General features: G+C 30.7%; 1 protein-coding gene across 1 annotated transcript in view; it reads right to left on the bottom strand.

The window, feature by feature from the left end:
* The window catches only part of LOC113518034 (uncharacterized), a 24,516-nt gene extending 9,076 nt beyond the window's left edge, over window positions 1–15,440 (bottom strand). Inside the window, exons 1-12 of the mRNA XM_026902786.3 lie at window positions 15,222–15,440; window positions 14,483–14,592; window positions 13,420–13,510; window positions 12,630–12,812; window positions 11,597–11,997; window positions 11,119–11,187; window positions 9,865–10,033; window positions 8,774–8,953; window positions 7,682–7,851; window positions 3,632–3,812; window positions 2,557–2,666; window positions 363–453 (exon numbers count right to left, since the gene is read on the bottom strand). Coding sequence (XP_026758587.2) covers window positions 363–453; window positions 2,557–2,666; window positions 3,632–3,812; window positions 7,682–7,851; window positions 8,774–8,953; window positions 9,865–10,033; window positions 11,119–11,187; window positions 11,597–11,997; window positions 12,630–12,812; window positions 13,420–13,510; window positions 14,483–14,592; window positions 15,222–15,375 — 1,909 coding nt within the window. The 5' untranslated portion in view covers window positions 15,376–15,440. The remainder of the gene's footprint in view (window positions 1–362; window positions 454–2,556; window positions 2,667–3,631; window positions 3,813–7,681; window positions 7,852–8,773; window positions 8,954–9,864; window positions 10,034–11,118; window positions 11,188–11,596; window positions 11,998–12,629; window positions 12,813–13,419; window positions 13,511–14,482; window positions 14,593–15,221) is intronic.

The raw sequence follows: 15,440 nt of genomic DNA, 5'->3' as shown, positions 1-15,440 counted from the left end.
GTTAAGATGCTATGAGGTAACAAACAAACTCGCTTCCATATTTTTATTATTAGTAAGGACGTATCATAACAATAATTTTCAACTGTACCAGTTAGGGGGGGGGCGATTGTTAGTAATAATACTGCCTATTGCTAGCAATATACCCTGGCAGGTCAACCTCCACGTGGTCCCCCCTGGAAACCATCGTGCTGAATTCCAGGTGTATTTATCGCAATAGGCTAACTGACCTGCTGTTTTATTTTCACTTATTACCCCTCACTGATCCCCGCCAGTGTATACCGATAGCGCAGGCGGGGCACAATTCCATTGTCATCCATAAAAAAAACTGTACCAGATATATTTATATCAATAAATTAACATACCATTACTCAAAAGCAATCCTTCTTGTAACCATGGCCTTAAAAATCTGTACAGAGTACTTTTCTCATTGTGTTTTGTTGTAGAAATGACCGCCTGTAATTAAATTATAAAGAAAGTTATATTAAATATACTTTTTCAAATACTACAAACAAAGATAATCACTCTCAGATACAAAACAAAAAATTATATGCATTAACATTAAAATATGACCCGCATATTAATCATCGTATATTAATTCTAATACGGGAGTGTCCTTTAATTATGTACGCTTAAAAGGGGGGGAAAACTAAGATTAAAAATGTCCATTATTTTTGCTAGATGTTTATAAGTAGAAGCAATTAAGCTCTCTAGATGGGGAATAAATGTTATTTAAACTGAACAGACTTTGCCTTTCACTGAAAATATCAAGTCAAATATTTGTCCTTCTCACATTTCACAGAAAAAAGCTTGGGTACTTAGATGGATAAGTCAAAATATTTCAACATAAACATAAAATTTAGTAAAAACATCTTCTCATTCAGGATATTTACCTCGGAGATTTTAAGCAAAATCCCAACTAAAAAGTGCATGTCACGTAATTATTGGTCGTCTCTTATAAAGTCTAGTGTCGTTAAGATCAAGATAATTTTATATATTGCTAAACATACCAGATACATAACATACATAATTTACCAGAGGGAGACTTTGTACAAAAGTCGATTGCTTGGGCACCTCTGTCCCATTCGTGTTTCTACCGTAAAGCAGTTGTGTTTGCATGGCTGTGTTTCGGTTTGAAGGGTGGGATATGGCGTGAAATTACAGGGTACGGAGGAATAATACCTGAGTCCTCAGGAATGGCAACGTATTAGGGGTATCATGGGCGAAACAGTGTACTCTGTTATGTCCATGGTACTGCTCATGTCAATAGGCGACGGTTACCACTTTCCGTCAGGTGGACCGTCAGCTTGTTTGCCATTCGAATTTGTATAAAAAAAAAAATATAAAGTATTCAGCTTGAAAGAAGAAGTTCCTATAAATCGTAAATTAGAATTTCATATTTTGTATTTGAGAAGTTTTGCTTGGCTACGCGTTGATCTCTAAGTCAGATTTTAGATATCAACTATCAACTGACTTACAAATATATATGTACATATATTACAAATATACTAGTATAGAGTAAATAGATAGATCACTTACATTTCCAAGATCAATTATGTACCACCATAACAATAGGTAAACGGAGAGTTATGAATAATCTGCGATTGATTGATTGACATTAAGATAGACGTACAGGGAAAAATATAAATAATAAAAGTTTTAGACATATTACCAAATGCCTACGGCTTCATTTGCAGCCATAAAATTGATTTAGGTTGGTACATCCTGTCTACAAACACATGTTCTAACAAATATATATATATATATATATATATATATATATATATATATATATATATATATATATATATATATATATATATATATATATTAAGTGATAAACAATGCTTATTGTTTTATTTATCACACCAAACACACAAACATACTAACAGACCAATGTAGATAACAAAGATAATGAAAACCAGCTGGAAATCAGTGGCTGTCACTGAAACTAACCAGAGGGAGACTTTGTACAAAAGTCGATTGCTTGGGTACCTCTGTCCCATTCGTGTTTCAACCGTGAAGCAGTTGTGTTTGCATGGCTGTGTTTCGGTTTGAAGGGTGGGATATGGCGTGAATTTACTGGGTACAGAGGAATAACACCTGAGTCCTCAGGAATGGCAACGCATGGGAGGGTATCATGGGCGAAACAGTATACTCTGTTATGTCCATGGTACTGCTCATGTCTATAGACGACGGTTACCACTTTCCATCAGGTGGGCCGTCAGCTTGTTTGCCATTCTAAGTTGTATAATAAAAAAAATTATTTTCTTATAATTTTTTCAATTTTAATATTAATTATTTACTTTCTTTATGCTTTTTTAAACTAATATACAAAACATTATTTCCTTATATGTATCTTATCTTTATTTTAAAGTATGGTGTTCGTTGTAGTAGGTATATTCTATAATATTCATAATAATGACTATAGTCCGAGTTGTTCATTTAATGTTCCATTATCTATTCCCCGTTGACGGCGAATATTCGTTCTCTCTGCTTACCCCATATTTACCCATAAGTGAAAATATATATACATACTTAAACCATTTGGTTACAAACCTCGATATCTTCTGGATTGTAAATATTAACAGCACCGCGAGGAAAAGCCCAAAATCGGTAAATTCCATTCCATCGCGCTGCATCACTTCTTGCTAATTTAAATAATTCCACTGAAATTAATAAAAATAAATATATATTTTCTTTGTATATATGCATCGATACATATGTACCGTACTCAGACCTACTACAAATAAATACCTCAACCTACCTCAACTTATAAAACCTTTATATGACAATATTATCCTTGTTTGAATGTCAATATTTACCGCTAAGATAAGTATTTGCCTTGATGTTACAAAAAATCTTTATTGATAGAAAATTCCCTTTTATGTTCAATCTTTTCAATAATATTATAGATTTGTAAATTTTTTTATGAATTCTTCAATCTTTATCGACATTAATTTTGTGTACTTGCTAACTCAGACTTGATTTTTAGTAAAAGGTTTTTACGTTTATCAAAATCTATATGTCCTATACATATAATTCCGGTAACGAGTTTAAAAGTCACAATACAGCTACTATTTTTTGTGTAAACATCGTCAATAGTCATTAAAAACCATCTGCAAAAACTTACAATTTGCTAACAACAACAGTTTACTACAATTGTAAATATTTAGCAGGGTGTAAAGATCTCTAAAACAATTTGCGAGAATTTGTGTAATGGTTATTTTGTATAAAGAAATAGTAAGTAACATACTTTATAATTTAGAAACTGCCTCAACAACAAAATTAAAATTCAGAAATTATTTATACACTTAATCAACGATTTTGAACAAATTTAAAAAAAAATTACCTACAAAGATAAAGATGTACTCGTATCTTGTTATGAGTACTAAAAGCTAAATGTCAGTTTAGATTTTAGTTTAGACTAAAAAGTATAGACGAACATATTAGATAAGTCAGTAATTCATATAAGAGTAAGTAGTATTAAGTAGAAATGAAAATAGCACAAATTAAGACCCAAAAACAACACAAACACTAATAATTGAAAAATAATTCTCCTTTACATTTTACATTGGATCTATAATCGTTTATTGACAATAAGTTTTAAATTGTTTATAAAACACCTACTCACCTGGCGAAAGCATTACACGTAAAGCATTCCCAAAAATAAATACATTTTTCCCTCCTGGTATCTTTTTTAAAGACCTCGCTCTAGAATTTTGATTTATTACCAATTCCAAAACGAACAATAATAGTATAATTGTGCAAAAAATATACAGCAACATGACGAGAAGTTTATCAACACAAACGTACTAGTTGCTCTCCAAATAGACACTGACGAAACCTGTTTATTAAAGCGTGATTTTTTTTTGTTTAAGAACCGAATGTAGACTCATTAGATACATATGTATAATGTAATTACTATATTTACATATATATCTACATCAGATGATATCAATATAGTCGTTTTTATTGTGCAATAAAATTATATAAATTTTCATTCATCACTATATATGATATATATATATATATATATATATATATATATATATATAAAGTACTGTATACTCGTACATTACTTTAGTTTGATCATCAATCAATTTGATCATCATCATTATCATGTCAACCCACTAAATGAGCATTTGCATTGTAGTTACGCTTTGGTGATGTTTAAAGAGGGACGCTGCTGCCCATATCTACGACACCCATGAGAAAAAAGGGATGACCTATTCTATGCCAGCTATTCTATTCTTATCTTAGTTTAATTATGTTAATTTGCTAATCAGGATATGTTTTTTAAAGTGATTGTACTAAATACAAAACTGATAAACATCAATGGAAATCTATCCTAGTTAATACATTACCATAGTGTAGTAATGTGGGCTAGCAACTGTATTGCTAGCAATATAACTTATCGAGTTGACCTAATAGAACTCATCGTGGTTATTTCCTGATAAAGTCATCTCAGTGAGCTAACTGACTTTACTTGATTTATTTAACATATCTTGGTATCTTACTGGAACTTAGATGTATATTTACTTATATACTTAATATAAAAAGGTAATTGCATAACATTAAATAAAAAATATTAAAAATTTAGTTAAAATAATTATATTTTGTATTTTATTTATACAAACATTTTTAAAATCACACTGACTTTATTACATCTATATAAATAACTTTCTTCTTTAATAAACAATATGGAAATAATTAATTCATTATGAAACTAAAGCCAAATTCGGCAAATTTAACACCTAAACTATAGTAAAATCGCTGTACAGGTTGGATTCGAAATCATGAACATCCTTTTAAGGGAGTCTTTTACTAATGAAACTAAATGATATTTCCAAAGAAACATGTATTGATAAACGACAAAATTTTGAACCTTCCATACATAGCAGCGTCCAGTTGTTGTGTTATGTTGTATGGGAGGTTTAAAATGGTTGTTGGTTTAAAATTTATGATTTACGAAATGTGCATACAATTAGATTTTTTTTTTCTATACAATTTAGAATGGCAAATAAGCTGATAGAAGCATTGATAAAAAGTAATAACCGTCGCCTATAAACATGAACAATACCGTGGACATGACAGAATATACTGTGTCGCCCATAATAGCCTTTATGCGTTGCCATTCCTAAAAACTAAGATGTTATGCCTCCTGTACCTTCCTGTACCCTGTAATTTCATTTTATTTCCCAACATTAATTTTCAAAATCAGTAACTTTATATTAGTCCAAAACAATGCTCATATAAAAAAATTAACATTTCGACATTCGCCATCTTTTTTTTTACAAAACCCAAAAACTTTTTTTGTTGCTTTTATAATAGAAAGTCGCCTTAAGGCGCATGAGCAATACCATGGGCATTGATATCTCTCATGCACAGTCTCAAGCATTGTCATTCTTGAGAACAGAGGTGTTATGCCTCTGTACCTGTACTTTTTTTAATGGATGATAATGGAATGGTAACCCCACCCGCGCTATCAGTATACACCGACGGGGCACCAGTGAAGGATGATTGGAGAATATGGAGCAGGTGAGTTAGCCCATCATGACAAATTCAACAAGAGTTGTTCACGATGATTTCCAGGGGGAATCACGTGGAGGTCGACCTGATAGGGTATATTGCTAGCAATGGGGCTGTCAAACTCCATTGCTAACAATCCCTTTCTCCCTCTGTACCTGTACTGTAATTTCATTGGTGTGCCCGGCATAGAATGGGCCACCCCTTCCTTTCTCGTGGGTGTCGTAAGAAGCGACTAAAGGATGGCAAGGAATGGGCAGCAATGTTCCTCTTTAAACATCTAAAAGCCTATCTAAGCCTGCGGTTGACAACCCGCCTGCCAAGCATGGTAACTACTGCAAAACTCCCCTAATGAGGAAGGCTTATGTTCAGCAATGGACAGTTAACGGCTGAAATATTAAATCCAATTTTACAAAACCGTAACATAGCCATGTAAACATAGCTGCTTCACGGTAGAAACACGAATGAGACAAAACTACTCAAAGAGACGACTTTTGTGCAAAGTTTCCTTTAGTGAAACTACTACTTTGACAACTATTTCAATTTCAATTTATTTATTCACTATAATAATATTCGCAACTATTGGAGTTACACCGCTACAACACTAACATTATGTAATGGTGTAACATACTACCTTACCTTCAAATGGGTGAAAATTCGGTCACAGACGATAAATAGATGCCATCTCATATATATGGTCATATGTCAGTCTCTAGATACTCGAATACAGCATGATAATCTTTGCCCTAAAAGCTATGATCGCTTACTACTTTAGAATGTATTGTTTTGTTGTGTTTTGTTATCATCTCACACCTATCATTATTCACTGGTGCCCTGCTAGTGTATACATCGGTATAGCACAGGCAGGGTCATTTTCATATCATTCATCATATTTCATTTTCACCAATGAAAACAGAACACAATTGTACCTTGAACATCACTATTAATATCTATTGAATACATTATATTACGTGTAAGTTATTTAATTTAATAGACAATACGAATAGTTTTGTTTCTTTATTTATTTATTGCATGTCATATAGATAACATAAACCCAGTTATGGCGTTGCAAATATTGGCAGGTACATTATATTTATACAATTATAAACATTTAAAAATTTCTATTAAGTATTACATATTTCATACATTTTATTATATAAATTTTCAGTACTCGCGTTTTAGTTCTAGAATTCACTTTTGTTATAATAAAAAAATATTAAAATTTATAAATAATAATAAGTTTGTTTCAAAATAAATATTACAAACATTTTTAAATATAGGTGAAACCCTGCTCCCTAAATAGATAAGGGAGCGAGAGGGAGACTTTGTACAAAAGTCGATTGCTTGGATACCTCTGTCCTATTCGTGTTTCAACCGTAAAGCAGTAGTGTTTGCATGACTGTGTTTCGGTTTGAAGGGTGGGATATGGCGTGAATTTACAGGGTACAGAGGAATGACACTTGAGTCCTCAGGACGGGCAACGCATGGGGGGTATCATGGGCGAAACTGTATACTCTGTTATGTCCATGGTACTGCTCATGTCTATAGGCGACCACTTTCCATCAGGTGAGCCGTCAGCTTGTTTGCCATTACATGTTGTATAAAAAAAAGTAAATCCTGATAAATGAGGATTATAAAATGGTGTTACATTATTCAATTTATTTCTATTACTAGTTGGGTTCTCATAAATGATTTATTTTATTTTATTTATAGAATATTTAAATATACTTTACAAAGTTATTTACAAAGTTATGTAGAGCCTCACTTGCAGGAAGCTAAAAATTAATAACGAATTAATTTCCAATCTTAAATCTTAACTAGAAAAATGTACTAGGTACTTACATAATATCACTTTAAAAATTTCAAGAAATTCTCATTAGATTCTTTCATCTTAAAAAAATAACATTAAAAATTTCTCAAGCCACTGTGGTTACTGACACGCCAACGATAGACAATTAAAAATACATATATGCTCACACGTATAATCTCTAAAGACATAGTCAGAAATAACTACATGCTGTTGCTGTTATGGTAAATTTATAACAATCTCAATTTGGCTTTTCGTAGAATATATTACGAGTAGAATCCAAAATGGTGAAGGCCGAGCCTACCGTCTTTATAATTTTAATAAGATGCCCATTTTTTTAAATTACGATCTATTATTATTATCTCTCTTTACAATTTTAACATAAATTGGGGCCAAATTTCTTAAAACTATATCACTTTTTAACTGTAGCTCGGAAGGAGTCGTCACTGGGATGAACTCGTAGTGACGTAGCAGAGCAGAAATAGAAGATTTCAATTCCATCATAGCGAATCTTTGACCTAAAACAAAAATGTATTTACCTCTACAAGTAATTGATACCAAGTAAAATTCTAATAGTATTTGTTTGTTTGTTATAAGGTTTTATGTATAATTATAAATAAAACAAAAAATAAGTTAAAAAGAAAAGAAAACAAGATGACAAAGTACATAGGCGGTCTTATTCTATAAAGAGATTTCTTTTAGTCAGCCTTGAGAACTCGAAAAGAGAAATTATCTATACAGTTTGTATGCAAAGTATGTTTATAACATATTCGTATACAGTGCATAGATAACATCACGAGTGTAATAAATAATACACTATAATCTTTGATTATAATTGATAACTATAAATAATCACTGAATATGTATACAAAATTTGAAAATAAATATATATAATCTCGACCATCAAGTGACTGGTAAATTATTTTTGATGTATTTATTTACACTTTATTGCACCATTTAAGAAATAATCAATACAGTTAATTTTAATGAGAAGTTATAAAAAGATGGCCTTATTACTAAACAAATTCTTCCAGACAATCTTTGGGTAGAGGACATTGAGAAAAAAGACAAAGGGTAGATGGCGCATATATATATACTAATATATACAAACATATACAAACATATATACATCCATATAAACAAATTTATACATAAACATACACATATATTGATAGCATGCATACACCAGAAGAGAATGAAAGTGGAAGATGAAGAAAGAATACGGAAAAACTTATAAGTACTTTACCCATTTTTACGCTATTTTTTTTACATGATTTATAGAGAACTGAGTGCTAAAGACCTTACCTATTTCTCGTACTCAATCATTCCAGTTTTATTATATGGATTTTTTGTTCTTTTGTTACTGACCCACACATTATGATAATTTTAAGAACCTTTCTTCTCGCAAAAGTATTTATTAGAATAATTAAACTAACTTACCTATACAATTTCTAGGGCCTGCACTAAATGGTATGTACGCGTAGGGATGACGCCCTATGCAGTTGTCAGGTAGAAAACGGTCAGGGTTGAACTCTAATGGATTCGGGAACAAATCTGCGCGTCGATGCAAGTCGTAAATATGGATATGACACATTACTCCCGCTGGAACTGTGTAGTTACCTAAAAATACCATACACTAAGTTATCCCTATATACATATTTTAGGCGTATAAAAATTTGCTTGGTACTTGCTTCAGAAAGAGAATAGAGTTTTCAGCTACACACGAAGAACATAGGTATTCGAGAATACATATGTCCTTTTTTAAGGGTACAGGTCCGATCTGGATAATAATCTTAAATATTTCAATGGTACCTTGGTGGCACCGGAATAGCCCATTGTTTTTGGGAAGGCCACTTTGAGCAGTGAACAATAAATAACTGAAGTAATGCTAATTATAATCATTTAGGCACTACTTTATTTTTAATACACGATGGATGTCACAAAATACCTACAGAATCTTTTATATTTTTCATGTGTAGTAATATTGACCGTGCAGTACATACTATTAAAAATAATAATAGGACAAAAAAGATCATATCTGTCATGTATGTCGTATAAATCATTTTTATAACTTAAGCTGTTACCCGCTGTTTGTCCTCGAGAATTAAAAGCACCAAATTATATTCAAAATCTGTTTAGTTAGCAGTAGGAAAGAAAGATTGATTAGCAATTTACCAGAAGGAATTCTTGTTCAAAAGTTGTTTTCACTCATATTTCTGTCACAAAGCAGTTTTTACTGCTGTATTTCGGTTTAAAAGGTAGTAATAAGGCAGTGACATTACAGGGTATAGAAGTATAACACCTTAGACTTTTGGAACGGCAACATATGAGTGTCATAGTATATCCGTGATGTTGGCCGACTGTATATACAACGGTAGGAACACTATTTATCAATAGAATAGAATTTCCGCTTGCTTGCCACTGCATAAAAAAAGCAAAGGTGCATATAATACTCCATATATACAAACTTTTACGTTTGTAATAAAAAATAATATAGGTGTATATTATAATTTTTATTAATTAATACTCACTTAATTGAACGTTTTCATTCAGTTGACGGCTAATAAAATGAACAGGGGGATATAATCGAAGTGACTCTTTAATGCAGCACTCCAAATATCTCAATTTCGATAAATCGTCTATATCAGCTGACCGCGGTGACTCGCCAAATACATCTTTTATCTCTTTGTATATTTTATCCTGTAATAATTATAACCCTTAATATTATTATAAATATTAAAGTAAGTTTATTTGTTTGTTGCTTTATAGCTTTATTACTTTAATTTTTATTTATAATTAAATACGTGTCTACTAAATTTATATGAAACCAAGAAAGATATAGGCTATTTTTTATCCAGTAATCAAACAACCTACTACCTATATTATATAAACGAAATCATTGGATCTTCTATACGCATAATTTTCCAAATATTATTGTGCATGTAAAAACATATTTCAGAAACTGAAGAATAAGAAAAAGACCAATGTAACAGCTGCCTTTATAAGCATAGCAATCTGCTAGTCTTTATTCATTAGTGGATAAAGTTCTCTACAAATTATTATATTACGCTACGTCACACGCGTGAATTTCTAAAGTAAAAAATAATAATGAAATAGACTACTTATAAATGAGATTTTAAATTAAAACTCCAGAAATACAAATCGCATCTAATTTGTTGCAGTACTTTTTGGGTGAAGCCGAAACAAACATACAGAGAGACAAAATTTCTAAAGATTATTGTTTTAACATCAATGGGCCTTATTAATATTAGTTGTTTATATATATCTCCCATGTACAGACATAGTCTAGTTACAATTTTATTATATTAGTAAGATTAAACACCTATCAGATCCATATTTTTCTAATAATAAAACTATCCTATCTCTCAAATTAGCGCAAACAATACATATACAAAATTTCATTAAAATCGGTTCTGTAGTTTCAAAGATTAGCGTGAACGAACCTCGTAACGTGGAAATTTTATATATTTTTTCTTTATACAACTTAAAATGGCAAACAAGCTGACGGCCCACCTGATGGAAAGTGGTAACCGTCGCCTATAGACATGAGCAGTACCGTGGACATAACAGAGTATACTCTTTCGCCCATGATACCCCCCATGCGTTGCCATTCCTGAGGACTCAGGTGTTATTCCTCTGTACCCAGTAAATTCACGCCATTATATATTAAACTATGAAGATTACATGCAATGAAAAAAATATTTATTGTGCTTTTATTATCTGTACGAGTATGATTGAATACTTAATATATAAATATTACATACCTGTATTGTTGGATTGTTTGCAAGTATCATTACGAAAAATGTTAATGCAGAAGCAGTCGTATCATGGCCCTGTTTACAATTATTTATTATTATAAGATGACAAAGAACAATAACATTTACAAAACATAAAAATATCCTTATATATATTTTTTTTTTATAATATGTATGTACAAATAAAACATTATTATAATAGTTCTAAATGAGCGCTTTTTTACGATATTCAAGAATGGCATACTGAATACCCACCTGGTAAAAGGTGGTAATAGTCGCTTATATACATAAACAGCAAACAATATACTGGAATATGATACTCAGAGTTACCATGGTAACACTCACGCGAAAATCTTAACTAGCCGGGTAATTATATTTCATAAAACAATAATAAAAAAATAAAAATTGTTTTTTTCTAAATAAGTTTTACATGTTATAAACACAAAAATAAATAGAAAAAAACAGTAGGTACTCTGTCTTCACTTACTTCAAACATAAATGTATCCACTTCCTCTTGGATTCCGGCATCATCAATCAGACCATCTTTCTTTGCTAGTATAAGTAAATCTAACATAGCTCGTTTCTTTCTCTTCTTATTCAGAAACACGTCGTCTTCAGAAACAATATCATTAAAAGCATTAGTTTCAATTGCATTTTTATTTAAATATTCTTCTCTCTCTCTTATTATTTCTGCAGTGAAATTGTGAATGACGTTCAAATATTTTCTTTGTTTGCTTCTAAAGGGAGTCAAATTAAATATGAATTCTATATAAAGTGGTAAGGATGCAAATCTTTTAGAGAGTATATGGCCAATATCATGTATCGCATCTTTGTAACTTTTTCCTTTTGAAGCTGATACATCATTTAATTGTGTTCCCATTGCAGTCTCTGTAAATATTATGTGGTTGAAAAAGTGACAATATTTATTAGATACTTTACCAGAGATCAGCGTACAAAAGTCGTTTACTTGGATACCTCCGTCCCACAAGTGTTTCGTCATGAAACAATGGGGCTTACATGGTTAAGTTTTGATTTAAAGGATGAAATATGGCAGTGAGAATGCAAAATGCCCAGGTATAACAAAATAGTCCTCAAGAATAACACCAAACTAATATTACTCTAAACATCTAGATTTATTTTATAAGTACTTATTAATTTTTAGTACTTTATATTTTTCTGTCTTTTACACGTGCCTTAATTTTTCCTTTCAATCGTTTGTAGTTCGTAAATTATAAATCATCATCATCGTATTAGCATTTACTTGTCCACTGCTGAAAATAACTCTTCTAACCTAAAGGGGGTTTTGCCAGTAGTTGCCATGCTTGGCAGGCAGATTGGCAACCGCAAATAGGCTTTGGAAATATTTTAAGAGAGCCGCTGCTGCCCTCTCTCGCCCTACTTTAGTTACCTCTTATGACACCCACGGGAAAGGAAGCAGTGACCTATTCTATACCGGGATCACACGGCAATAATATACTTTCCCGTTTATAACAGTGGTAGAATATATTGAAACCTCATACCGCATATGGTGGAGAGAGTGTATTCTGAGACTATTGGAAAGATATCCACCACCTGGCCCGTGACGTTCGCAACAGAAGCGACCAATTGTTGGCTGTTCTTCTCTATCGTAACGTAAAAATCACGTAGAATGTTGAAATGGAAAGCTGGCGTCAGGATTTTTCTACGCTGGTGCCATTTATTGCCTATAAAAATAAATAAATAATTAATAATCGTTCAGCGATTAGCTGTTTTCTTAAGTATTTTAAACGATACTTTAAAATAAAATTTTCTCTACTAGGTACTTATAGTAGAATAAATTTTACATACGTTACATTACGTGCATAGGTAGGATAAAGAAGTATAATAAAAATAATGTAAATAATAATATAATTGCTAAGAAATTAACGCTCAAACCTCACTGAACTGTTCTTAATCAAATTAACAGTAAATGCACATACGAAGAGATCCTATTACATATATTTTTTTTATTCATTGAAAAAAAAAATATGCTTTTTCAATTTGTACAATTATGAGTAATTTGAAACCAAGTCTGGCATCTTAGGAATTTGGTAAATGTTTATAATTATTGTTATGGATCTATAGGAGACCTCACATAGTTTTACTATTTTACCCAGAAAAGCGAAAAAGTTACTAGACTCAGCTTTAAATTTTAACACAGATTAAGAAAGAAGACTTACCACAGAATAACACTTATAGTATATCTCCTTTACATTAAATTACGATCAATATAAAACTATTATCAATATAAAGATAAATTTTTGTGAAAATAAGTAACGCCGAGAAACCTACCATTACTTACAAGTAATCCCTCCTTCAACCAGTCCTTTAAAAACGAGTAAACTATGCTCTTGTCATTGTATCTCGTTGTTGACATTATTGTCTGGAAACAACTTTAATATATTATATATGAAACATTGCTTACGATTAGATTACATTTTCATTAATAGTTTTAAAAAATAAAACCAAAAAAATATGAGTTAACTTGCTAAGACTTTCATAAAAATAATCATAATAATAATCCAGAAACAGGTTTTTATTTTTTTTACAAAACAATTAATTTGAAATATATATAAGATATATATATATATATATAAATAAAAATTTGTTTTGAAATATGCAAAGGAAACCCTTTTATACAATAGCCCTCTTAGAGTTCTTTAGAACTAAACTCATTTCAACATTTTGTGCTCCCCTTTTCGAACCATTTGCAAAGAAAATAAAAAGAAAAGAAAACAACAAAAATTTTGAATTTTTTTATTCAGATTGGTTTTTTTTTTACTTCTAACTGATGTAAAAAATTGAAAAATTATTCAAAAATAAACACTCAATAGGATTACTCTGAGAAATCTAGTAACTATTTAAATCAGATTGGTTTTTCGTTTTCAGATGAGTTTTTAGTGGTGAGTTATGAGTAGCACCGCAATGACACTTTTTTTCGACATCTGCAGAGATTCACTCTGAATATAATTGTTCGTTTTTTGTTACTTATTAAAAAAATTTTCGAAGGATAATCTATAAGTGTTACTTTATCATGTAGTAATTATAGAAGTAAATATATATTAACTATGTTGTAGGAAAAAAATACAAAAATGCGCTTTCCTGTAAGAAAGTAAGCTCCCCTCCCCTCCATAAAGCCTCTATAAATGCATAACTTGGAACCAAATATAGCAATAAAAAACTGCTTAGTGAATATAGACAGAAATTCAAATGTTTTTATTTAGATACTTTTTTGTGATTTTCCTTTAAAATTTGAATCTATAGTTATAATATATCTATAGTATAGCAAATGATCCTTAATAAAAATTATATATGCATATATAACAATATACAAAAAAAAATGCATTGAATGTACCTCAATATCATCAGGATTATAAATATTTATTGCTCCGAATGGAAATGCCCAAAAACGGTAGATTCCGTCCCATATTTTGGCGTACTTTCTTGGTAGTTTAAATAATTCAACTGTGAACAAAACAAGAATTTTATTATTAGTTGTAACAGAAGTTATTGTAATTTTTTAAGAAAGCATTTTACTATATATGGTAAAATCCTCTGAAGGTAGTGTTCTACCAGCGGAATTAAACATTTTTATTAGAGAAACATTAGTCAACAAATATAAAAAAAAAATTGGAAGTAACATTTAACAGTTAACAGTACATTCAACTGTTGTATTAGTACAGGAAATTCAACTTATTTCTTTTTATTAAAAAAATGTCTATCCATATATAAACTAATATATTAATTCTTAATTATGCTAAACCGAACTACTGAACACAAGAATCTTTTTAAATTTACTCAATCATGTATCGAAAACAACGTCTCATTTACGCAAAACACCCATCATGCCATGTTATGTTTATTCTTTATACTATCTTTAAAACCATCACAATTTTAAAGATAACATAAATTGTCCTCGAAAATTTGTACAAAAAAAAATTATCAATAGTTTTAATGATACCAAAACAAAAAGCAGATTTAATTGTATCATAATAATATGCAATATTTTCTTTATTTAATCTTATACATATTTGTGAATAGAATATTATTTTTTGCTATGTTAAACTAAATTATAGACTTAAAAATAATATCACCTGGAGAAAGTATGATATCCAGTGCATTTCCTACAATAAAAGTTTCAGGTGGGCCCGGAATTTTTCTGAGCATTCGCGCTTTTCTATTGTAATTCATTAACACATGAATGAAACACAACAATACAGCAATAACAGACAACGTATACACTAACATGTTGTAAAGAGGTCTGAACACTGCTGCACAATGGACTCTACTGGCGTTCAGATATCTTTATCCAC

Source organism: Galleria mellonella, unplaced genomic scaffold (assembly GCF_026898425.1).
Source record: "Galleria mellonella isolate WM207_F2 unplaced genomic scaffold, CSIRO_AGI_GalMel_v1 utg132, whole genome shotgun sequence".
Taxonomy (NCBI): Eukaryota; Metazoa; Arthropoda; class Insecta; order Lepidoptera; family Pyralidae; genus Galleria; species Galleria mellonella.
Note: the sequence above shows the minus strand (reverse complement) of the source record. Positions and strands in the feature narration are given on the sequence as shown.